The 27,523-nt window shown below is 36.0% G+C and overlaps 1 protein-coding gene across 1 annotated transcript in view; it reads left to right on the top strand.

The window, feature by feature from the left end:
- The window catches only part of tspan4a (tetraspanin 4a), a 129,322-nt gene that overhangs the window by 88,856 nt on the left and 12,943 nt on the right, over positions 1-27,523 (top strand). The window contains exons 3-4 of the mRNA XM_008405717.2: positions 16,913-17,014; positions 20,047-20,178. Coding sequence (XP_008403939.1) covers positions 16,913-17,014; positions 20,047-20,178 — 234 coding nt within the window. The remainder of the gene's footprint in view (positions 1-16,912; positions 17,015-20,046; positions 20,179-27,523) is intronic.

Here is a 27,523-nt window from a genome sequence, read left to right as displayed (position 1 = left end):
CCTTCAAAGCCTCGTTAAATGATTTAAGTAATAGTTCATCTTCAGTGTATTGTATCCAAAGATTTCATGATCATCCATTTTGACTGAGGTCAAAATGAGTTCTAAAGTTTAAATTAAATCACTGTTGAWTAATTTACTATTAGAGTAATTCAAGTAGTCAGGCAGGATGGTATTAAGACAAACATTTTATATCTCCCTCTTTTACGTGATTTATTTTTAAGACAGTTTGTTATCCATAAAGACTGAGGCCAGTTCCAACGCTGCTGTAATTTATTTGTGTATTTTGATAAATAACAGCCCGCTTTGTTATTTTTCAAGTCTCTCTTTRTTTTGCTCCTTAGATATTCACTTTGTTCCTGCTTTTATCKCTTAGCTTTTACAATTCTTACGTTATTATATAAATTGCCTAATTTGTGTTATTTCCAAAGCTGTTTGTCTTTGATGATGTAACTCACTTTTTTCTTGTGTTATTTTTTCCTATTCATCCACTCAGCTCTGTTCAGCCTTTAACAAATGTCCACCTTTGTTACAGCAAAACTTTCTCTTAGTATATGTGTTCCTTAATGTTCATTTTTCAGAGCCTGAATAAATTGTTTTTCAACCCAGGGGGCGATTAGCGACAGAACACGGTAAAAAGTTGTGGAAGGTATGCTGAGCTGTTGCACTGTGGGAAATCCATCACTGTAAAGAATGGGTGGCCATTAYGGGGACTGTCTGATGTGCTTTTTTAAACAGCAGGAACTGAACAGTCCCCTTGAGATTTTTTTTCTACTTTGGAAACTGAAGAACTGGAAACAGAATATATTCTGTAAAGAACAGTTTCAAAGTCTGGTAAGACCAAGGTAACTTTATCCAGTTATTGTGCATACATACATATGTTATACATTAAGTAGCTCATTTTTAACATTATCAAATCTTAGACTGCCTCATAGCATTTCAGAACAGAAGGGCAAACCCAAGAAGAAAAGAAATGTTTGTGGGTAATTATTTGAATGTATGTGGAAGTTGCATTGGATGGTAAAACTTAGCTACACATTTGTTTAAGGGAGACAACCAACTTTTTAAAAAAAAGATTAAGGTGAATCAGCTTGGTTAGACTTTGAAGAGTAGTGTGCGGCAAAGCAGACAAAGGTGACTCAGTTATGATGTTATTAGCCCATATATGACTTTTTCACATCAGTCTGATCAGGGCAATTCCAACTTTTGAACACARAGCATTCAAACGCAACTCTAAACAAATGACTTATTAATTTAAAAGAACTCAAGGTTTCAGCATTTTTGCAGTTTTTTGGAGCGTTGTTCCAGATTAGTGGAGCATGAAAACTTAATGAAGACTCAGGTCTTCTGAATTAAGACCTGAGTCTTAATTCAGAAGACCTGACCTGGCTATATTGAAGAATATCAGTCTTCAATATAGCCTTGAAGACTGATATTGCAGTCTTTAATGTACTTTGGTTGCCACATTCAGTGATTTATAAACCAGCAAAAGTATTTTAAAGTCTATTCTTTGAGAWACAGGGAGTCACTGTAAATACTTCAGAACTGCGGTGATGAGCTCTGTTTTCCTAGTTCCAGTGATTATATGTCCAGCAGAGATCTGGATCTGATTAGAGTGACCAGTAAAMCTAACAATTAGGGTTTTAGACAGTGTAAGGAACCAAACTGTGCAAAACAACTATTCACCAACAGAGCACTGTTTCTCTAGCTTTTMACAGATTTGGCTGGCAGCAAAAACATTTGATTCCAAGCTGGAGGAATGTTTATTTTGGTGGTGAATAACTGTAAATGCTGGAACAAACACTGAGCATCAGTACCTCAGTAGCATCACTACAAAACTTAACAAAACAAGCTTGCTGCAAGAACTTTCAGCAAAAATCTATAAACACATGATTGAATTAAGCAATTCTGCACTTTTTACTCATGGTAGCCATTATTAGGTCCTTGTCAAACATCTTCTGTCAGTGATCTGTGCTCTWGTACCAATGCTACCTATAACAAGTGGTGCTTTAGTTTCAGAAGTGCTATTTTTATTTCATTTCTCCTCTACAAATGTGATGGAAAAAACACTTTTAGTACCATCTCTTAACTGTAAAATACTATATTTTTTTGTTGTARATGCTTCTGTGAAGCTGTTTTGCCCTTCACCTGCCACAGGGAGGGACGCARCCCCCACTTTTATGTACCAGTTCCTGGCACAAGTGGRAAGCGCTCATTCTATTGTGTTTTAATTGCTCTATAGTGCCATCTTAGCACCTCTCCTGACAGAATATTTTGATATTAAACACTCAAAACCTCTATTTCTATCCTCAATTTCTAATGTCCTCCTCTTTATTTGTTGAGTAGGGGACAAAAGGTTACAATTTACAATATCTGCAAAAAGAARTACCCGGAGGTATCGGCTTATTGTCAGATACTAGAAAAACATTTTATTGAGCTGAATTCCAATCCTGCTATATCAGATTACAAGAAGCAAAATACTATTTCAGTTCCCASCAGGATTGCTTTGATTTTTATCTGCCACTTGGTTTTCAGAGCCTTTCTTTATCTGAGATTATCTGGACCCTTTCCTCTTTACCCCCCTCTAACACCACCGTTACATCCTGGAAGCGGGCCTGCAGAGTAAAAGTAAATGCCAGTGCTTTCTTTTTCTAGACGTTGTAACCTAAACAGAGTGCAACAGTAGGTGCATGTTGATGAACACTATCCCATGCTTCAGGGATGGTCATGCTCAGTGGTCTGGTTTATTACACCTGCTTTAGACCTGATAAAGAGCTGAGTGTCGCAGCTGGAAGCTACATCAAGCAGCTCACAGATCTTCCAGAAGCCTGAAACTGTTGCTGTTTGTTGCACTTTGTTGTTTCCTAAGGATGATGAAAAGGTCTTGTAAGGTTAAATTCAGTGGAACCAGTGTGGATTGAAGTGCCACATAGAATAAAAATGAGCAATGCAGTGTCGTGATTGTTGAAAATAAATGCTCTGATGTTTAATAGCATCTGTGGGTTGGTTTATGACCTTGTGGTGTTCTCCTTTCATGTCAAAAGGACGATGAGCCAACAAGTTTTTAGCAGTTTAAAAACAAGTATCTTTCCATATCTACACAAAATATGCCCAACAGAATAAAAAGACCACATTTACATTTTCCTTAATGTAAAGACAGATTAGGTCTGTAAATAAAATAATTGTCAAAATAATAATWAAAAAAAAAACATTAACGATAAATATTATTATTTTTTATTTAAAACTATCTCAATGGAAACCACCAGCTTTGTACATACATGATATTCGCTCACCTGGCTTGCCACTGTTTTAAGTCTTTTTCAGCCTTGAATAGTTTTTCTCCTGGCATCATCCTTGAATTAGCGCCACCTATCTTCCTCTGGGCATGGTGCATCATCTCTGAGGCACCACTACCTCAGAGATGATGTCTTCAGATTGATGTGTAGGGATAAAAAGATCTTCATGACAGTCAAAAATGTCMGTTTTTGTTTCMTCTGTGGCAAATGGCAAATAGCACTTYCTCTKGCTTTTCCCAACAATGRTATTGTTCCTGCCACCATAAAACTAAGCTTTGAGGAATTAATGACTTAGAAAAGACTAAGATGGTTTTTAAAAAATCTGTTAAACAAGTTGCTTTGTACTCATTATCAAGGAAGGCGAATAATTGAGCATTGCCTGCTGGTTTGTAATTTGGTTTGCTTTGTTTTATTGATATCTGAATAATGACTTGYCTGACATGTATGTAATTAATTGCAAAACTGGCATTTCACTAATTTATAATCTGTTACATCATACTGATTACATAAATCTGTCAAGGACTCCAAGTGGAAATTAGCATTTGTTGCTATAACCTCATGCCATGCATTGTTCTTTGTAGAAGGTTAATGAAATGTGCATTTTATCTGTGTAAATAAATAAACAGCATAAAAATCATAATAAAGTAAGTGAAGGAATTGTTTTCTAGGAAGGTATTRGAAATATTAAGAGTGGGGAAAACAAAATGTCAGGTTGCCTCAGCCTGTTWATACCGACTTAGTTCTAAGGAGAGAAATAATTACAGAGTGAGTTAATGAAAACATCTGCCTTACCACGCAGGCGTGCGTTGTRCAGAATGAAATCAGAAAGAATTACAGAATGCCAAGATTAATAACATCTTGTAGTCTCTTTCACATTATGTTTTTGCAGGAGACATATAATCAAACTATTAGCTTCCATGCATATTCACTCTGAAACACCCCCAGCAAAAGAATTATACCTGTCAATGAACAAACTAGATAATGACTATGTTTTTCACAAGATATATTGACAAAGTATTTATTATAATATGTATTGTGTTAATATTCTTCTAATAGTCTACATGTTATGCTTTTGTTTGTTAGGCAAAGAAACATTCACAGTAAAAATTGTCACCACTGGGCAAGTGTTAATTGTAGCAATACTTCCTATGGAGTGATAACTCATTACAGACATGTAGGAATATTAAAAATTCAACAATGAAATAAAGCCAACCAATAGAAAGTATTCATACTGGAAAGATYAATACAGGTGAAAGATTGTATGGGCAATGAACAATTTACATCAGACTGTAAAAATAGAAAAATATGTAACACAACATAGGCTCAAATTATTGACATTAATCTTAGATGAAATATTTAAATCCAGCCCTGTTTTTTTTTTTCTGAGCAATCTTTTGATTTTTTTTCTTCCTTTGGTTTAAAATGCAATTATTTATAGAGGAAAATTTCAGGGATAGTTAAACTCCTTTGATCAAAATGTTTCAAATTTTTGACTAAAGTTTTGTTTTATAAATGAAACCAYCAAATGGAGGAAAGTTAGGAGAACTGGCTTTGGAAAAGAATAACCTTATATTGGTCTATGATGTGTCGCAATTAACACCTCAAAGAGTCAAATGATTCATGAAATAAAAATTGCATTGCTGAACATCAATTGTCCCACTTAAACTGCACTTGAGTAGATCCCTCCCCCCCCAACCATTAGCTATTAAAATAAGCAGTTCAGTTCAGGTCATGTGGTGCGTATTGTACAATGAAAAGGCATTTAAATGTTTCTAAAGCTGTGAGTGCATTGAGCCAACCTATCAGATTAACAGTTTTATGTAGTTTCAAGCATTTAAAACCAACAGTGGTCATGCTTTATGACGCCGCTCTGTCTCTCCTGTGCCTCAACTGTCTCATAAAAGCAGAAAGGCTAACAAACGACCCCAACACAAACCTTTGCAGTGTTGCTCATCCTGCCAGGAGTATTTGTGTTCTCACCTCTCTCTGCTGTCATTAGGTCAGTGCAGCATGAGGTATTTCCTCTGCAGCCCAATGGCTTGTCGCACAGGCTGTTGTAGGGTTGATTTTCTATCTGCTTATGTGCTCTGGGGTGAGTCAAGGTAAGGTTATGGAGTTGTCATGTGAAGAAGGAGCTGTGGTCATGCTGGATCTCCTGCGGACCCAATCCGTGAATCGGAGGGTTTGTGGTGCCTTCAAAGTTAATCATAAAGTTAAAAACACAGGAGGCCTGGAGGCCATGTTTCTTATTCTGTGTAGCAAAATGAAGTAATATAAAACTTTATTTTGTTTTAAATAATTAAGGTCAAATAAATAAATTGCCCAAAGTGGTAGGCATATTTGGCAAAKAATGATGCTCAATAAATAGTACTAAAATTGCAAACATTTCAACTCAAAGCAGGGGTGAAAGTAAGGGGGTATGGCAGGGTACTGCGTACCCTTAAAAGATTTAGTGGGGGTACGCAGTACCTGCAAGAGAGAGGAGCGGCTGTCTGCTGTAAAAAAATCAACAGTTCACTGTGCAGCCGTGAGAGCACCCACTACTCAGACGTGACTGATTAGTTTTTCAAGAACAATCTAAAGCACGACTTAATCAGTTAATAAATAACTTGTTTCCCATTTCATATTGTTTCTGAACTCTTCGTGCTATAGAGCAGAGGGTATTGAGTCGATCTCCGCATGAGGTGACGAACTGAACGGCGCCAGGGCGTTGAGACCAGAACGTCTTCCTCTGGGTCCTTATCAAAACAACAACAAAAAAATCAACAAAAGGTGTTCAAATTAATGACCCAACAACAATAATAATTTCAGTGATTATCTCACTGAGGTGATGATTTTCTATGATATTATTTTTCATCATGGAAAAATAATATATAATAAAATCATTTATAAAGATATTTTCACCCTGTGGTTTGTACTATAAAGTACCTATTTTTCATTTAATTTAACCAAATCTGATGTTATTTTTCTTCAAAATCACTGAATTTTCCCATTCAAATGGTTAGAAGCGAAGCCAGTGAGGCAGCAGCGAGCTGAGCCTCACCTGGGATTGCRAAACCTCTCGCTAACTGCACCGGTTGCCACTCTATGAGAGCATGCTCCTCCTRTCTGTACGTCGCCAATAAAATGGTTAAAAACATTTAATGTATGAASTGATTTTCCATAATTTAGCTTATGTATTTAATGTGTTTACTGTGTTTTTATTATCAAATTTTCTTGTGACTTCAATCAACATTTTTATTTCTTCTAAAAAAAATAAATAACAGGATCTACTTCCTGTGTCAGTCACGATTTCACATTTCTGTCTTCACCTCTTATCTAGTTTCCACTTTTTATACACTTATGAAAAATGGTGCAATTTTCYTTAAAASGAAATTGCATTSCAAATGGTGTGAATTGTTTGTTTCAAATGCAAGTAAAATTTCAAGCACTCATGTGTGACCCACTGAAAGRCTGMAAGTGTGATTGCTCTGCATCATTTACATTCTGGCATCAGCCGTCGAAACATTTCTGATTGTCAAGATATCAAAATGCAGCTCTGCTGTCAGAATACATTTCAAGCCTRGGAAATTTTCATTTCAAGCAGACTGCAGAAACGCAATTAGGTAAACACCCCTGGCTAATCCCATTACTAAAACATACCCACATCAGGGCGATATTAATACCAGTGACAAATTGAGATGATCAGCAAACAGACAAGACATTTGTTTGTGAAGACTTGGGATAAAAGTGACAGGGGAATTTGCAGTTTTTAACTGCTGTAGATCATATCAGAGAATTGCTAAGGTGGTAATTATATGTGATTTAAATTGCAATCAGGTCAAGATGTTGATAATGAAGGAAGACACCAGAGAGATGCTTTCAGCAAAATTGGAAAACATAAACGCTCTTAGAAAAATAATAAATAAAACTGTGTGATATTACAGTCGACAGGATCAGGCAGAATCACAAGTCCAAACTGGGAACATGGCAGTGTTTTCTTTGATTCTTTTGAGAATTAAGTTAATTTTGCATCAACGAATAAGGAGTTTAGGCACAGCTTCCATTTTAATTTGCTATTATGTCCATTTTGACTTATAATCTAAAATGATTTGTCAAAATTAGTTTGATTTTAGCTTTGTTGTAATGTGGAAAAACAAAAAAGTCCAACATTAATCTAGAAAATAAGAAACATCACAAAGGTAATTTGTGTGTTAATGAGTGAAATAAGGGTTTAACCTTTCAGTAAACATACCATGTACTGTYGGTTAATTGTTGCTTTATAAAGTAAGTGATTAGAAATTGAACTGAATGGTGCATCTGAGCAATGTATACTTGAGCTTGTTTTTATTACAATGTGATTTTTCTTTGGCCACTCCACCGATCTCTTCATTGAGTCCTTTCACCCTTCATACYTGACTGTTGAGATTTTTGTTTTGTAGCTCACACTCAGGTTTTCTTTGCCTTCAAAAACAGCATGTTGAGTTGATGGCAATGAGTTGGTCTTCATTGTGACCTTTAGATGTCTGCTGAAAGACTCGAGAAAAGCAGCAAGATGAACTTTGTGTTCGTCTTGCTGCAATATTTCAATCCACAACGCCATGTTGTCCTACTAAAAGGTGTTGACCATCATCCCAACTGCTTTACCATCATCAGTGATCTCCTTCTGTGTTTATCCCTCACTTTTCTCATGACCTTCCTCACTCCATTAACCAAGATCCTCTATGAAGCTCCAGACCAATAATTTTATATTTCTGAACCTTTTCAAATAATCACACCAACATTTATCGCTGTCTAACCAAGCTTTTTGCCGATGGTTTTGTAGCCCACTTCGGCTTTGTGCAGTTCCATTATCTTGTTCCCAACATCCTCTAACAGCTCTGTGGTCTTTCTTATGCTTGTGCTGGAGAGGTTGGAATAGAAGAACCCGATCCTGTGCACAGATGTGCTTTGTATGTATAATGGGTTGAGACCGGGGTTGTCTGGATTTAGATAAAACTAATCATGCAATCTTTTTCCCACATGAGCAACCAACCAATCTACGAAAGGAGAATTCTATCTAAGTTAAATACTTATTTAATTCATGCTAATCAGTTTGTAACTAATGTTGTCTATGTATGATGAGTGTTATTGTGGATTGTTTTAGCCAGTATTCCATCTGTYTTTATCAAAATTAAACTACCATAGCAATGAGAGACTGTTTTATTTCTTTTTAAGTGAGAAAATCTAATTCTTTCTCCCACTTTGACAGCAGGTGTTAGATTATTGTAGATGCTTTTAGATTTTAGTTGGCATTTTGGGACAACATAGCAAGCAACTGACAGCACAGAGAGCAATTTAGAGCAATGTAAGGTGGAAACATAAATTGGATTTTGTTTTGTAAGACCTACATCAATATCTTATGTACAGCTAGCATAAATACTATATCTTTTCATGCYGTTTCTCACTTCTGATAATGAAAAGGCTTTAAAAGGCTATAAACTGCAGTCTTGTGTTTATGTTTCTATGCACATTTATTGTGTGAAAGGATGAGACAGGAATATAGCACACAAACTAATTTAAATCAACAGATTTTTTTTCTTTCCAATCTTTACRAGACATTTTTTACACTTTCTCTCTAAATTTAGGCAACAAACAGCTTCTCAACACTTTRTTTGCATCACTTTGTCAGGAGGTGGGAATAACATCAAAACCTTGGGTTGAAAAAATTGAGTTTGCAATTTTCTCGGTTGTCTGAGCGGTGAAAAGTGAACATTTTGCTCTTGCAACCGAACTTTTCTCTCTATTCCTCTTTTACTGTCTAGTCGTCTCTCTCTTTGTCTCTGTATATACATACATATATACATGTGTATACATATATGTGCATGTGTGTGTATGTATAATTCACTTTTTGCATCAATTGGAAAACCCACGAACAGCAGTTCTGCTTTAGCACTTAATTATACTTCATAARGCWACATTGATGGATATTAATGTTAAGGATATTTTACCAATTTTAAGAAGAAGACAGATAACTTGCATAACATAAATGAATAGAATTGAACCCARAACCTCTAAAAATAATAATTTTCTCTATCTGTGGACCACAGTCTTGAGTCATCTCTGTCTTTGAACATTTGCTGAATCTGAAAGCTGTCCCCTGTCATTCATGGATGTCATTTGTGGATTTTCCCAATTACAACCACCATCTCAGTAATAACCAAGCAGACTCTGAGACACTGTCCCCTGGGGTTTGAACTTATTTTGTTTTCATCATGACTCATTCTTAGCATCAAACACTGAAACAGCGGCAGCTAAAAGGTGATGAAACGTCAAAGGATAGAAATAGATCTGCTTTGATGTTGAACAGCTGACAGACTAAAGCCACACAATGACAGCGAGATCCACCTGTTGATGCCAATAGCTGCAGGCGAAAAACTTTAAGAGAAATCCGGCTGCACATTCAAACCTTTTCCTTCTTCACACAGATTTCTGGAGTGTCAACATTAAGACGTAGTAATCTTTGTCAAGTTTTTGGCTTTACTAAACATGTAAAATCCTGAATCCCAAAGTTTCTTAGATTATGAGTCTTGACTTTTTGCAACTGTCTGACATGCATGATGCTTTCCTGGATAAATCCTCACAGGTATTATTYCTTAAAGCCTTGATTCTGCTGGCTTACCGCTTCTTCCTGTTAGTGACATTGATTGTGTACTCAAGTTTACCAAGTATGCCAAGTGTTAATCAGGCACTGATTAGAAGGAGTGGAAGGAAAAGAGTTTGAATTGCAATTGATTCTCCCTGGCTAAGGACTGAGATTAGTCTCYAAAAGGGGAGAACCAAGTGCTTTAATAATTAACGTATGTTATTGCTGCCCCAGAGTAAAGAATTAAAAGTCAGAGAAAGAGGCCCTAAAACCTTGGCACTTGCTTGCCTCATTTATTATCTGTACAAATTTAAGACGAGGCACYTGAGGGGATTATTTAGGAGAAGAGTTGTCTAAATTTACAGATATTGAACAATCTGTCTTGAGGCAAAGGAACGACAAATGTTCATTCTTCGAAAGGATAAAACCCCGGTCCTGCATACCTTCGATTAAGGGTTAGGCTTTTGTTGTAACCTGAGGAGAGCAAAGAGTCTGTGCAAAGTCCAAAAGAACGCCCTTGAAAAACATTGACTTTGGTTCAAATTGGTTCGATGTCTAGGGAGTTTAATGTTGGCTCGCTCAGCAGAAAGATAAAACGGTACCATTTACAGGAAATCAAGTCWTGCCAATGGGCAAGAACACTGTGGACAGACTAGGGGTACATATTTCTGTTGCTTTTTTTGTTTTGTTTTTGTTTTACATATTTYGCTTAGTATGATTCTGAGCAGGTGGWAATAAGTGTTGAACACAATGTTCTTGCAGCAAATGTATTTCAAGTGAGGCTATTGACATTAAATTAGCCTGTGATGTTAGGAACATCCCAAGTAATCCACACATATCAAAAGGGGAAATAACCAATGAATATGTTATTTGCAATAAATTTACATAAGACAGGGAATCAGTATTAAACAGGCTTACTGTAATATATTTTATTATATTGTTGGATCATGAAAGTTTCAGAGTGTCTCCTGCATGAAGGATGTTTTAGATGTTTCCSTGCTTTAACACACTTGATTCAAATTATTGCAGTTCAGCAAGAGCATGTTAATCAGCCATCTATTGAAATCAGGTGTGCTGAAGCAGGGGGACATGCAGAGCTTTGTGCCTTGAGGACCAGTGTTGGGAAACACTGCTTTAGAGTCCTGTTAATGACCTAATTATGGGATTCAGGTGTTTTGACACAGAGACGCATCTAAAAGTAGCAGGACGCCTGTCCTCAAGGACTGGAGTTCCACTTCTGTGGTCTAAACATTGCTCTCTGCAGCACTCAGTTTAGAAATATACCATYGGTGAATTGCTACAATCAGATTTAGAAACTCTTGAGAGGGCCCTTTTCTGCCGAAATGCTTCTTATGTGGCGTSTTGGTAACAAGAAACCTTTTTACAGGCCATGAATTCAACTATAAACCAGCAGATATTAATTAGCACTGAAAGGAGCAAGATTGCTTTGAAAATGACAAGTTTCAGCTATTTCAGTTTTTCCATTCAGCTTCTGTACTGCGTGTGTTTCATACTTATTCTCTGTGATATTCCGTTATGTGCAAGTTTATTTATAATCCTGTGTGCTTTTTAATTACTTCACATGCATGGATTACCGCGAAATACGCATTTTCCCCACTTTACATTAAACTGTTTGACTCACAGGGCAACAATCTACATTACAGGCAGGAAACAATAAATCAGTAAAAACAAAAWTCTGTTTCTTTYTCTCCTTTAAGTACCATGACTCCTGGAGATGAAATATGTCATGTTTTATGCAGTTTGGCTTCTTAGACTGAAATAATGTGGCCAYACGAGCCCTACAGGGACCATTATCATAGAATTTTCTCTTTTTTTTAGCTCCATTTATCTGCCTCTCTGCAATTCTTATGCTGTCTGTTCTCGACATCTGTGACACAGGTAATGGATATCCACTGTTTGGAGGGAGCAACTAAATTGAGGCATTTTTCTTTATGCTATTTCCTCTCCTCAGAAGACACTGCCTTGTGTTCCTTGTAGTCATATTGTACAGTCTTTGTGCTGCTAATACTTCTTCTGCAATCTAGACTAAAGCAGTTGTATTACTGCATCATCTTCCCTTCAAAGTGTTTTTAGATACACTCCCCTTCATTCCTTCTTGGCTCATCCCTCATTTGGCTGTTTACTTTTTCAGCTGCCCCCCATCTTCCTTCCTTCACTCCCTCTCTCTTCCTCRTCTTGTCTCTCCTCTGTTCTTCTCCCCAATGTACATCTCTTATCTCTCCTCSTATCCCTACCTTATAAATAATTGATGGCCCATCTTTCACTAGCCTTGTGTAGCTAAAGGGCGACTGAAGTCCTGAGGACAACATCAATGCTAAGCCACAAGTACACCCATTTTTTGTGCACCGTCTACTTGCAGCAGTTTCGCAGGAGTCACTCTTAACTAACGACCTACTTAGATTCAAGTCAAAAGTATTTTTTCTGTCTGTTTTTAAAATAGCWGAACTTCAGACGAGTTCTGGCTTCAGCCAGTCCACTAGACATAAGAGCTGCATTCATTCTTACATCAGTTTGGAGATAACTTGCATGTGGGTGTCTGGTCCACTTATACTGGTGTTTGTACAATTCTGGTCTGGTTTATAGACAAGTTTTTTTTGTTTTTTTTATTGTTGCAAGAAATTACATTGTGTGTCATTTGTTGTTTCATTCAAAGTTCCCTTTCATCTCAGTTTCTTTCATGCATCCTCTATAACAAATGTTTAGTTTCATTCCAAGTTCAACATTTGATTTCTTTTTAGCATAATTTCACACTAACTAAAGTAATCAACTGGTATAATAAAAAAAATGTCAAATTATCACATAAAACTTAACTAAAAACATTATACAAYTTTTATGACTAAACAAATGTGTTGTCGGGAACCTTGGAATATATCAGCAGTTACAATTTTATATTTTACAGACATTTTAATCAGAAGGATGTTATTTATTTTAATTTAGCTTTCCAAACTATTACGAATCTCTTAAAGTTTGTYGTTTCCCTAAGATTTATGTCCAGATGTATTGACCAAAAGTTACTTAAATGAATCTAAAAAATAATTTTTGTTGCATTTGTTTGTCTTGAAATATAATGATTACTTGCATTCTGTCCACAATAACATCRATATATTTTGCAAAAATTACATTTTCTCCTTTGTTTACACCTCAAAAACTTTCATGRGAAAAAACTGGCGTTTCAAACAGATTTAGGGATCGTTAAGGATTCATCCCAGCAGTTCCCTTGGCTAAAGATGTCCAGAAAAAGGTTAGCTGCAGCTCGCCATAACAATGACATCCAGAACTTATGCATATTTCAGAGATGTTTGTATTGTTAGCTATTTCACAGTGTAGAGAACGGACCTAAAAAATTACCACAGCTGGACCCAGATCTGGACATGGGGTTTCTGTTTGTCTTCAGGCTGATATTAACACTGTGACACATCTAGCGGCTACTTGTTATGTTTTAAGTGTTGATCTTACGTTGTTGCTTTCATGTTAGYCAGTTTTAATTGTGATAAGTTCCTCTAGCAAAATGCCCTGTTTTTGATGATGTGTACGCCTTCAAAACCTGATGTGATAATTTACCATTAGTTGCTTATTATCTTATGCCAAAAATACGCACAAAAAWCCCTGAGGAGAAATTTGAAAAATAAATATATAATGAATAAATGACACTTTTTCCAGCTGGTCTGAARTGCTGCTCAGCTGGATGTGTCACCATGATTCTGGGCTGAAGAAAGGCAGACAACCAAGTTCATACAAAATTAATCAGATTAGATCTAAATCTCGCACAGAACGTGGTGCTTTCACATTTAAAGAGCAACATATGCATATACTTATTTTATCTGGAATACATGGAGACCAAGAAAAATACATAGTTTTATTCATTCATTCATTTATTTTTAAGATGTTTTTTTTTTTTTTTGTCATTTTGAGGTTCACGGATTTGTATTAGCAGAATAAAAGACAGTTGAAAATTATAGCTGCATTTTTTATCTATCCCTTTCCAGTCAGACAATACATAAAATAAATTAGTCAGCTTTGAAACAAAGAAGGTTTCAATTTATTCATCATTTCAGTTAGATTGGAAGTAAAGTTAAATACAGTCTGCAAAGTTTCTGTGAGAATACCAGCATTATCCAGGCTTAAAGAAAAGCAGCTGTTGTCAGTCAAACGTTTGTTGTCACGATGAATTCCTGCTGCTCCCATTGCAGCCGAGAAACAATACAAACCAAGAACGTCTAAAAGTTAAAAGTTTAAGTTTATGTTTACTAAAAGTAAAATATAAAGTTGAAAAGTTCCTTGATTCAACTGAGAATGACTTAGCATTTTAAAGACTGTTCTACACTGACCCTGTTTGTTCGTCTCTCTCTCGTTGGATTGCATTTTCCCCACATTTCTACATCTATTTTATTGAACAGAGCTTTTCTAGTGTTATTTAAAGGATTACAGTAAACTGTCAGGTGATCTCAGTGATATCAGAGTTGTTGTAAAGGTAAATAATGCATGCGTGTAGATGTAGTAATGACTCTAAAGAACGAATAAACCGAGTTGAAACACAAGGATCATCTTTCCCAAGGGCCGTTGACTCAGTTTTCYRACACCAGCCACCAGTTTCTCCAAACTCATGCCTGAAGGGATGGTATTGATCTTTGATAAATCTGCAATGAATAAGGCCATTCTCAAATGCATTTGGAAACTAGTTTGACATGATGAAATTTCCTGGCATTACAGAGCGCAGGAAAGAAACCTCTTCCTAAAGCAAACCAAAGAAAGCGTTAGACACACATCCTCCCCAAACACTGTGATCTCACAAGAGCAAATATGCAAGTATTTTAAGTATTCATTATTTACATCCTCGTTTGCTTGTTGGCTGTCTGCTTTTCCGTTGCCTGAGGTGACTCGCTGTGTTATTTGGCACATTTACAGTTTTATATTTGGGGAATCCTGTCATAAATGTGACCTACTTGTAAATAATAACACTTTGTGGACAGAAACTCCAGCTCTGTTTCATTTAGAATCTGCAGCTAAAAGCCTTTTTATTTGTTCACTGACTGATTTAAACGAAAATATCATGAGGTCCCATCAGATTGAAATGTATTCAGGAAGAATCAAACTGCAATATGAGGAAGGAGGAAGAAATTATTTATATTATCTGAGAGATGAGATTCAGCATTTAAATTAGACTTAGCAATGTATGTTTTTTTTGTACACAACGTTGATGCTTGCTGATTAGTATGTTAATTTAAATGGGTGTATTTCACTGAGTTTTTAAAGTTTGTTTTTGACAATTCAAAGCTTACAGGAAAATCCGGTTTTGTTCAGTGTTTYTHATCTTGTTTGTTTAGTTTCACAGGSCTGAGCGTGTAGGTCTAAACAAAACTGAACTGCATCTATTTGCTTTATTGAACGGCAGCTCTGCAACATCCYATGAAAATCCAATTTGATCTCCTYACTTCTGACCTTGGTTTATTTGTTCTAATGCTACATGAAAAGTGCAGCCTGATACTGAGCAGATTGCTGGTTTTCTCTCTTTTTACTGAACTCAGTTTGACAAATCCAGAAAATGAGCCACACATTGATCAAAATGTACTATTGTGCCATGAAAACCTGAAATATGTCTAAAGCTCTCACAGTGTACGTATTCTATAGCAAAATGCAAGCAGTCTTTGACCTTTTCATCCTTTTATTTGTCAGACTTTTTTTTGTGATGTGTGTTTTTTTACTCCACTGCTTACATAAGAAGTTCCTCAAGGTTCTACTCTGGACCCCGTCTTGTTTTAGTCTTGCAGGTTTTCTTTGTGGTTAATTTTAGCASATATAATGCAATCAAAAATAAAAACTAAAGGTTATATCAAYTCTTATTAGTTTTCTAAACACCCCAAAGTTACAACTTTTTAATCCGATATATATTYATGAACTTCACTTTACAAGAGGGCTTTTTTTGTTTGTTTCTTTCTGTTATATAATTTTGAGTWGTTYCTTTCAAAAATATTTTCTGTCCAAAACAGTGCTGAAGCTATTATTTGAATATAAAGAGCTTTTTCCATTTTAGTTCACCCTTTTATCAGCTCTGACACCATTCTGTGCTACCATTCTTAGTCACTGCCATTTTATCCCAAACAATTTCATATCCATGTTATTATTATATCAGATTGTTTTTATTTTCTTGGTTTTTGAGTACTTTTTGATGAACTGTGGTATAAATAAAGTAAAGATAMAAATATTTATTTAGCTGTATAYATTTTTAATTATTTTATATGTAAGTTTTATTTCCGTAAATCATATAACACATTTAGGCCAGTCTACTTCGACAAAAATACAATTATGACTGCAACCCGACCAAATATGGAACAGCTTTCTTTGTGAAGGCCACCATCATTTATAAAATTATTCTTTAATTTTTTTATATATAATGTCCCCGCAAGAAAAGACGTAATATCAGTGCACAAAAACACCCTATATTCACCAGTTTACAAAGATTTGTTTCATAGATTTCAATAATTGGTCATTCTAGAAATTGCTGGACATCATTGGCAGATTTCTTGTAAGAATTTTTTCTTTTATTATTTTTCTGTGCTTGTTTGCTGTCAGTTTACCTGAAATTTTGAAAAAGCAGCTATTGACAACATAAACAGATGGCTCCAGGTTTTCTACAGTGTTTGAGAAAACTGAATTTAAAATAAATTCAATGCAGTTTATTTGTATAGCACCAATTTCCAACAATACGCATCCCAGAGCACTATACAGACAAAGTAAACAGGTCTTCCAAAGGAGTATATACATATATATGTGAACAACAATTTGTTTCTGTTGGTTCCTTCCTAACAGATGGCACTGCAGATTTTCTTGAGATTCTGTGTGCTTATTTGTTTCCTCTTGAGTCGAAACCATTTGCTGCTGTAAGAAAAAGAAAATGGAAATATCTAATGAAAACTCTGCCAGAGCCAATASCGATGTTTGTTCAGTTATCTCTTTTTAAAGCAGGCCTTTTTCCCTCTCACTCTGTTTTCTCCAGATTGATCGCTATGCTCAGAGGGATTTGAAGAAGGGCCTGCAGCTTTTCGGCACCGAAGGCAACGTGGGTTTGACCAACGCCTGGATGATCGTACAAACTGATGTAAGATGTGAAATGTCTGTACTAAGTGCATTGAATTGGGGAGGTGATAAAACACTTAGGTCATGCTGCTTAAAAAAATATGTGCATACCATTCAATATTAACCTCRGTACCATTTAGCTACATAAGTTAGAGACTCTTCTGTCAAAAGAGATACATGACACTATGACTGCATTATTAATGTGACAAGGGTTATTTTTGCTTTCGACATGGTTTCACTTTATGTGACRCRYTGAAACACTATTTTACAATGCATGTCCTCATGGAGGGCATCATTTATATTATAGTGTCATTGTTTTTGTCAACGAATGGATCTGGACATTTAAAAGCCAGCTGGAATAAACATATGAAAAACGTCATACAGTGACTCTTAAACATGCACGCATCCCTTTGGTAAGCCATTTATAGTCTTTTCCTGCTTATTGCTGATATATCGGCATTAAGCAGGAAATGATTTTGAAATGTATATATACTTGAAATGTATATATAGACTTGAAATGATATATATATATATATATATATTATTTTATAATACACACAGAATTCAAGTTAACAAAAAATAATGCAACATAAAAGCTTCATGGTGTTGGCAGCATCATGCTCTACTTTTCTTCAAATGCAATTACCATCATAGTCAAAGCAGATTAAGTTGTAAATAGTTATACCAGCCAGCTTTGATCCCCAAACTGTCTATTTTATAAATAGAAAGTTTTGCATAAAGAGGGGCTATATTTCTTAGGCCCAAAGTGCCCATGTATCCAAAACAACAAAAGAATGGAAAGAGGAAAACTGGGGCTTTTTTTTGATGTCCTCTTAATCTCGAAACTCTAGAGAATTTTAGCAAGATAGAGTTGACAAATATTGCCAAGTCGTSATGTGGGATGCTGGTGGACTCCTATAGAAGAATGTATCATAAAATGAAATGGAAAAAGTGATTCAACAAAGTATTAGCATAAAAGTGTGCACACCTTGGTATGCAGAATGTAATTTTTTACATTGCAAAAGCCTGGAATTTTAATAGGAGTGTGTACATTTCTGAAAGCCACTGTAGTCATTCTTCTTTGGTACAATTAAAGTGTAGAGGGCTTTGTCTAAGAAGGGTGGTAAAATGCAGTGAAGGAATATAATGCAAACATCATAGCTAATCTGTGTTTCCAGCTCAAACTTTGATGTGCTTTTTCCTTTTGTCTTTTTCTTTTTTTATTTCCTCTGGAAAGAAAACACAATATGAGAGGCAAAGATTGGGAATTAAAGGCGGATGCTGCAGCTGAAAAAAAMCCCTTTGGGAGACTTCAAATRATAAATTGCACTCTTCAGGGCTCTTGAATACATTGCTGTAGCTCGTAGTTTTAATCCATTAGCCAAAGTTTGACTCTTGATTGCATGTGTGTGTGCCCACATGCAATCAAGTGCCTGGTAGGTTCGCTGTTTGCGTTTGTGTTTGCGTCTGCGGCAAATGAACAGACATAAACGATGACAGTGGAATCTATTGCTATGCAAATCAATGCAGGTCCGCATCGCTTCGTGTGGATGATAACCTGCAGAGCTCTTATTTTCTCTGCATTCAAGATGAACAGAATATGCATGAATAAGCCATCGTTTGAAACCGTAGGTACGCAAATATGAGTGTGCACTTTTATCCCTGTAGGATCAGCGCCGCTGTCTACTGGAGAGGAAGACCATTAAAACGCAGCTCTCATTCTGGTACTCCCTTCTTCCCAAACCTCTTTCATTCATGCTGAGTCACTGAATGAATAATAAGGCACATGTCCTCGGACCAAAGGACACCTTGGATAATATTTATAGCCACTTTCAGGACAGTGTATGTACAGCTAATGTTGAATATTTACATGCACTATAATAAGACATGTGACCTTTTGTTAKGTAAATCAGACACAACCTTTCCTGCTTGAATCATTTAGGATTGCCAAAATTATTTCTGTTTATTAAATGCCATATTAACAAGAAGTTATTTGGAGATTTTTTATATTCAAATTTCTTCACATTCAGAAGTGGACATGAATTTCCTTTGTATTTGGGGAGCAAAAACTATATGACCTTAGTCAAACATTTTGGATATCCTTCGTCAAGCTTCTCATGGTGGTTTGGTGAGATTCCTTCTCACCAAACCATCAACTTTGTTTTCCTTCAGTCTACTTTCGTACTAATTTGGTCCTGAAATCGTCTTTTTTGTTTGTTAGTTTTGCTTGTGTGTTGATCTTGGAGTATTGACTTCTTTTTTTCTAAGTGGCTCTTCAGCCCATCTATGTACAATGACACTTCTTTTTTCCCCCAATTTATTCAAATGTTGTGAAATAACTTCTTAGATGTTTAAAAAGAATAAACTTTGAGCCTTTTCCAAAAGGTTTAGAGGCAATTTAAGCTTAATTTATGACATCTGGATTTGAAGAATAGAATAAAACTATTTATCATTCTACTATTTAGCAAAGGGAAATTACAGGAATCAAGTGTTAGTTTTGGATAAATCTATGGAGAGTTGTAGTTTTGAGTAAAAGAGTAAACTGTGGAGAGTCTTAACACCCATAATTATTTATAATCTTAGCAGGGAATACTTGAAGTTCATCTTTAGTTTTTGAAAAATTGCACACCTGATCTACTCATCAAGTGGGTGAGCAAGTTGTAAATTAACACGAGTTTGTCATTCTGTGCATGCCGTGCAGAAGGGAGGTGCTCCAGCAGCAAGGGACACTTTATCATTTCACTGATGAATCGGATTTCACTGAAAGTCATGATGTCCTCTTATCAAAAATTTATAACAATTACAATGCAGAAAGATGTAGATTAAAATAAATAGGTGAGTTTCAAAACTGTAAAAGAAGGTTTGGAAAAAATGTGCAGGAGAAGCCGAAGCCAAAGATCAACGTCAGACATGTTTGGCAAATATAAAATGCGTCAGTCTTATTCCTGGTAATGGGAAATGGTATAGCTCCCATATCATAAAGTATAATCATAAAGTAGAGATTTGAAGTAGTTGCCTTAATATTCCATAACTCTGCTGCTATTTCTTGTACAGTTCCGTTGCTGTGGAGTCACCAACCACACAGACTGGTTTGAGGTTTATAATGCCACCCGAGTCCCAGACTCCTGCTGCCTGGAGTACAGCGACAACTGTGGACTGGACAACCCAGGAACTTGGTGGACTGCAGTAAGTTGGGGCATTATAATCMGTCTAGTATATGTAAAAGCATATGGAAAAAAGTGTTTTTTTTCCCTGTTACTGTTTAAAGAAATCTGTTTAGATTATAGTTGAGTCTCCAGATTCCACCGTCATACTTTCTTACCGTGYCTTTAAAAAGCATTCTTAGCCCTTAAATTTTTTTCAAATTACARCCACCATGTAATACTGTATGTATTTTACTGTGGTTTTATATGAAACACCAGAAAACAGTAATGGCTTACAAATGATTTTAGATTCATATCTGCAAACCTGCAAACTGTGGCTACTTTGAAAAATCTAAATACAATAAAGTGCCTTCAGAAGCCAGAAGTGTAAATAATTAAGAGTCCTGCCTTTTGTATCTTAAAATCAGTTTACCTGTTCTGCCAAAACGTCAGAGGTTGGTCAAAAACATGACTGTTTTTATCCACAGAGGGAGGAAAACCATCAGCAAAGTATTCAAAATGCAAGATTCTCCTAATGATTAAAAGAAGCAATTAGCYTATATAGCAAAACATGATYCACAACCAAACTCCTAGAGATAATTCCTAAAATCAATTTACAATCTAAAAAAAATACAAAGCTTATCTGCTTAGCAATAGAATGAAAACTCCACATTGTGAATACCAATGCTGGGGTCATATGAGGATCTGATGGGAGGGAGGAGAGAGTGTTAATCAAACAAATTCAGGTCATTCTGTGGCACGAGCAGCATGGCGCCTTAAACAGCATGATTCATAGAGAACATCTGCTTTCCTATCTATGAAACCCACAATCTCCTCCCGTGCCCAGCATGTTCCACAAAGACAAATGAAAATGCAATAAAAAAAAGAACCAACACATAGCAGCAAACCATGTAGCAACAGAAAAGGTGGGAAAAGGTGCTCTACTCCGATGATAACAAAACAGAACTTTTTTTTTTTTTTTTTACCAGACAAAGAGAAAAAGTAATACAGCACAAATCTGAACACACCATCACTGCTGTGAAACATGGCGATGATGTGGGGAGGATTTTCTGTAGCAGGAACAGGGAAGCTGCTCAGTGTCAATGGGATGGATGAAGCTATAGTATTCCTAAAAAAATACAGAAAGAGTTACAACAAAATAGGTTAGATCAAGCCATGTTCATGTTTTAGAATGGCCCAGTCAAAGTTCAGATTTAACCCAAAATTAAGAAAATTCTAAATTGATGTTTAAGATTGGTGTCCAATGAAGCTTGAGCTGTTTTGTAAAACAATGGTCAAAGATGCTATACTCTCTAGAGATGCTGTATGCCTCCAAAAAGCAGGAATTGAGTCAAGGGGGCTGAATACAAATGCATTTAAAACATTGACAACTTTCGACCTTTTTCCTTCTACTTTACACTAATACATGGGTGAATTTAGTCACAGAAAATCTTACTTAAATGTATTTTCAGAATTGTAACATGAATCACATCTGGAAACCTTCAAATGGTATCTTTGCAAGGTACAGAGTGTTTGTTTTAAGTGTATTTTGTGTTTCTATCCCTGTCTGAGGTCAATTTTATACAACAATCAATATTTTCAATATTTGCCAGAGAAGAAAAAAAAAAGATTATTCTGGACCTTTTGTATGGATTTTTAAAAATAATTTCAGGCATCCACAAGCAAACAGCTGGGCCAAAAAACTTTTATTCATTATTACTAATACTGAATTTGCCACATTTCCCAAAAGGGCTGACTGCTGCTGCTACTAATGTTTTATTTAACACATGATTAGCTTTAGCGTTATTTCGTTTTAGGCAGTTGTACCGCATGGAGAGTTGTTTCACTTTCAATTTCTGTTATAATATGTTTAAATAAACGTCAGCACAGAATGTGAGAAGCATGCACATTTTCAGGCCTATGGTCTGTTGTGTATCTCCTTAAGAGCACTTATTAAAGGGTCACAGTGATGATTAATCCTGTCCCAATAATGTGAGCCACTAAAACCAAAGTAGAAAGCATAAAAATGACTGATTTACAAAAGGAAGCTTCACAGCAGCATACGGCACCATGACTGTTAAACAGCAGGTCAGAGGAATAGAACAAGTTCTGTCATTCTCTTCTAATGAATGAGGAGCTGTGTCACTACTGTGTGGACAGTATGGAAACACATTAGTCTYYGTGTAATTTAGGAGCACTAGAAGTTGCCACTAATGAGGAAATTGAGCGTGTTCAGATAATATATTTGGACAGATAGAATTAGTTGTTTTATTGCACCTTAATGAAGAACTAAAATTACTCCACCTTCATGTGGAACTGTAAATCAAAGCTGCAGACTGTGGAAATGAGTGTGTTAATGTAGCTATTAAATCTAGTCTAACACGTTTCCCACAAGAGTGTCCACTCCCTTAACATTCTCCGTACAAACTAGAAGCTTTGCATTATTTCAAGTTCTAAATAAAAACCTGGCAAAAGTTACTTTTTGACTTCTTCATACAAAATGTTTTACACCAAAAGAAGGAAATTGAAACTTTTTTTTAAAATAAAATCCCTTCCAATATTCCCCTTTCTCCTCTGAAGTCTTAAAATAAGATTTGTTGAAGCCGTCTTTTGCTCCGGATTCTCATCTCTGAACAGTCTACTGTGGTTTCAGAAGTCTAATCACAGTCAGCCTTAAACAATGATCTTCTCTTGGCAGCTGGGGCTTTTTTGCCCTAAGCTTTTGTCTGCTGTGACACACTAAACCCGAGGCTTCCAGTTTTATGCGCCCTTAAAACAATGGATTCGCACACAAAATTGGAGTGACAGTAAGAATGGCAGACCTTTTTGTTCTCCTAAATTATACATTTGGGGTTAAAATTCAAGACATGCTTTTTGCTCCTTTATGAAGTAAACAAGAACAACCTTTTGCTATCTGGAAAGACATTTTAACTAATATGCCCAAGATATGGAAAAAGGAACTTAAATCAGTGCTTTTGCTGTATGCTGTATTTCTATCCATTCATCTGTATGTTCATCAATCCATTAGATCACTAAAGTAACAAGTTCAAGAATACCTCTGACTAGCAACACTCTTCATATTCTGATAGTTCCCAAATATTCACAGACCAGAAAAGATATTACMCTCTCTCCAGTGAGTTTGAGTCTGTCTCAGSTTCTGCTCCCAGTGGGAAGTCCCAAGAAAGAATCCAAAGAAAGGATGCTAGGAGGCATCTTGCTACGGTGGCTGAACCACCACAGCTGACTTATTTTGAATCACTGAATGACTTTATTCCCTGCTACTCACAGATGCCTGAGCTCTTCACTCTCTACCTCTGAGGCTAAGCCCAGGAACTTTGCAARAAGTTAATTTTAGCCACGTGGATCTAGGACCCAGTTATTTCAGGCATTATCTACATTTTATGACTATAGATGAGGCACGGGTGGAACATCATCTGTAAAAAGCAAAGATCTGACCTTGGGTTTTCTGAGTCACATATCCCTCTCTCAACTATGACACTTTGAAAATCCACCAATAAATGCTACAAACAAATTCAGAAACTAGGGACAACCTTATGGTAGTTTTTATTAGGACCAGATAGCCACTAAATGCGCTTGAACAACACAACCAACCTCTATGGGTGCTTCAGCTGTTTTGGTAATGATACCACTTTTCCTTGGAAAAGATGGATCAAACGCCATTTTGGAGACTTCAAAAGACTCAAACATTTTTTCTTTGGACAGCTGCTGAGTTTTTCCACTTTTTTCAGTGAGATCTCAATCTCCTTAAGAAAGAGATAAAAAAACTGCAGCATTTAAAAGCATGTAATTTAATGGTCAGATCAATGCTCAGTCTGTACATGTTGACAACTTAAAACTGTAAAATAAATTTTTAAATGTATCTGTATTCAGAAAGTTGAAAATATTTCCAAAAGAAAAAGAAGTAACAGATCCCTAAAATTTATCCACAAAATGGAAAAGGTTGCACGGATCCAATGACATTTATCTTTTTTTATTTTTACCTCACAAATTAAAAATATTAAGCTTTACATTCAAAATATTTACCAGTGCGTTTGAAGAACACCTATCATCCTCAAATACACCACATCTAAGACAGATGTGCATATGATGCATGTATGAAAAACATAGCCATACATCACAGAGGATGCATTCATTTACTAAACATCAGCGCTCCTCAAATTAAACAGATGGGGGGGAAATGTGTCAGGGTATCAGCTGAGCAAACCGCAGACAATGATTATTGTGATACTTTATCAAAGTATCTTTACATCATAATAATCTGCAAGCAGGAGCAGTGAAATAAAAAATGTTGTTTGAAGTTCATTATCATCATCAGGGTCTTAAGAGTATGACAAAAATGAGATAGTCCAGCAGAGCAAATGCTATAAAAGAACGTCATAATGAGTGAAGATGATGAGGGAAAATTGGCAATGATGTCTGTGTTTATCATCTAATAATGCCGTTGCTACAAAATGGTAAATGGGCTGTTTCAGAAAGCACATCCAGTGTGCCAGATGCCGCCTCAAGAAGCGTTTCAGTTTGTCAACCTGCAGATTGAGTGGGTGGAACTTCACTTTTTTAAACATGTCACACCTTGTGAGTTGTTTTGTCGCTTGACATCCATACAGTATAGAGTATGAGAAGGTATTTATATTGAAACCATGTTTCGAGTCTTCTGAGCCAAGAAAGTTCATGTATTTTATAAATAGATGCTCAAAAAGAAGAGAAGAGAAAAGCATGATGAAGCTGAAATTTGAAAGTACGCCACGTGTGAAAATTGACATAAACTTGGCACTCTGTGCTTGTAAAGCTCTGACTACAGTACAGACATTCTCAAATAAAGTGGCCGCATTCAACTATGTTGAACGAGTTACCGTTAATTGATAGGTGCATTTCATACATTTTTTGTTAGGTGAATGTACTAACTTCTTCAGCATTTTAAATTGTGCTTAGGTTAAATCTGGATAGAGGGAGTGTGTGAGAAGTTTGACGAAACAAATCACCATTCAGCATGCAGCTTCTACTTTCATGAAACCTCCATTTTATTTTCCAAGAATTCATAGTATTTCTTGTAAACTTACAAAAGCCTTTCTGGAATTTTCAAATCACATTTGAGATATTACACGTGGTTTAGACAGAATTTGCAGCTCGCTTTCTGAAGATACTCCAGAAATCTGTTGGAAATTGTAGTTCCTCGACATTTATAGGACATACTGGGTGCATTCTGGTTGTTGTTATGATATTTTCTAGCTGTTAACAGTTTAATTTCTGGAAATCACAGGGTAGTTGTTTAGTATTTATAAGATACTCCTCTGTAACTTGTACTTGACAGGACATTCTGGTTATTTTCTGGAAATTCCTAGAACTTTAAGGCTATTTTCGCAGAATCAACAAATAAAACAAAGCATACCTTGCTTTAAAACATTAAGCGTTTTGATTTTGTACTTCTTTTTGTATTTCCTTAGTTCTGTATTATTTACTTAAATATTCTACTGGAATGCAACTACAGTGCATTGCATTTCTCTATTTGATTTTTAATTCTATTTTTGCCTTTCAGTCTCACATGAGTGATTTAATTTCATTTGTTTTTGAGCTTATACATTTACTGTTATTGTGATGCAAATATTTTGAAGCATTTATATCAGAAAATGTTTCCTTCTGAGAAATGCTGTGATGATTTCTCAAAAGTTGAGGATGCAGCAAGCAAAGTACCAAACAACATAAAAAGGTAAATGTCTACCCCTAATTAATAGGTGTTTTTGTATGGATGAGTTAATCAAATGAAAAAGTTGCATGCTAGAAACAGATCAGTCTTTCTTTTTCAATCTTAACTTTGAGACGATTCTTGCACTGGAATGAATGAACTTGCACTGGAAATATTTGCTGTATTACAACTAGGATTTTAGAGGCAGCTTTAAATCATGGTAAAGTTCTGCTGTTTAAAGCAGCAAAGCATATGCTCATTATGTCATGTGTTGTGGAGTTGTTGGAGGACCCACCTGCAGGAAGGAGGACAGCAGGATCATGTTTGAGGTGATTTACAGGAAACACAAGCAAACGCTGCAGAAAGAAYGAAGAGACGAGAGAATATGGAGTACACAAGAGCAAACACAAGGGCAAATAGCAAAGAGATCTGTCAAAGAGTGACTGAGACAAAGATGCTACATTGCTATGGAGGTTGATTGCTGGGAGCAAGTGCAATTTATCAGCAGATGCGTTGGAGGGAAAACAGGAACTGAGGCAACTGAGGTAGAATGTCTGGAATAAACAGCATGAATACACAGAAAAACTAACTAAACAGAACACTTTGCTCAACTAATGGCCTAAAATGTGACAAAAAACAATGAACGTGTAACGAAAAAAAACATAAAGAAAGTAGAACAAATTACACAAGAAAACCTAGTCTATTAAATGAAACATCAACTAAGTACTACAGTGAGAAAGAAAAACTCAAACTAGAGCTTTTATATATGACAAACAGAACACTGGCAAGCTACTGGAAAGGAAAAAATAACTAAATATGGACTTAAACGTAATAAAACAAAAGCATTTTTACTGTCTTGCTCTATGTGAGACCAAGACATAAGATGCATGTTGAAGATGCTGGTTGCAGGTTTAGAAAGTGTGTTTTCTGATTCAAAGGCTTTCCAGGAACAAACTGCATCTGTTCCCAACCTGTGAGCTTTTTCAGCACGTTTCTGAAAGCTGTTCTCCACGAACCACTGAAAATGAAATAAACGTGTTTTGATTCCTGCAGGAAATTTTGTTGGCTTCCATGTAGACCTCTGAATTCCAGCTAAAAAGTATTTGTGCGTGTTGTGCATAGGCATAGGAAGCGGAGGGTTCGGGGGGGACATGTCCCCCTCAATATTGGAGAGAACCACATTCGTCCCCCCCAATAATTTCACTGCAGTTGCGAATCATTTTAAAATCTTCCACCCCCATGCTTTTATTTTGAAGGCGCATAACAGCGCATTCAGCAGAGCGCTTCCTCCCTCCTCCCCTCTGAACGGCTCAGAGTAAAGGCAGCAGCAGACGGAGTCAGAGAAACTCTGAATGAGGAAAACGATCTGCCAGGAATGTTGACATGAATATCGCTCGTTTATAACATCTTGTCAGTTTACTTTCATATGTAGAACTAAATCTTTTTGATTAAGCCGTTTTAATTCTGGAATAGTCGCATGTCCAAAATTTTACTGCTAACTTTGTTTAAAAGTTAGCTAGTCTAGTCACAATGATTTAGAATGAGACTGAAACAGCAGCAAAATTAGCCGTTTTATTATTTAAAGTGAGCAAAACCTGATCATACTGACCACTTTATGTGTATTTATATATTATATTATATTATATTATATTATATTATATTATATTATATTATATTATATTAT

Source organism: Poecilia reticulata, linkage group LG3 (assembly GCF_000633615.1).
Source record: "Poecilia reticulata strain Guanapo linkage group LG3, Guppy_female_1.0+MT, whole genome shotgun sequence".
Taxonomy (NCBI): domain Eukaryota; kingdom Metazoa; phylum Chordata; class Actinopteri; order Cyprinodontiformes; family Poeciliidae; genus Poecilia; species Poecilia reticulata.
The sequence above is the reverse complement of the archived record's forward strand: the minus strand, read 5'-3'. Positions and strand labels throughout refer to the sequence as shown.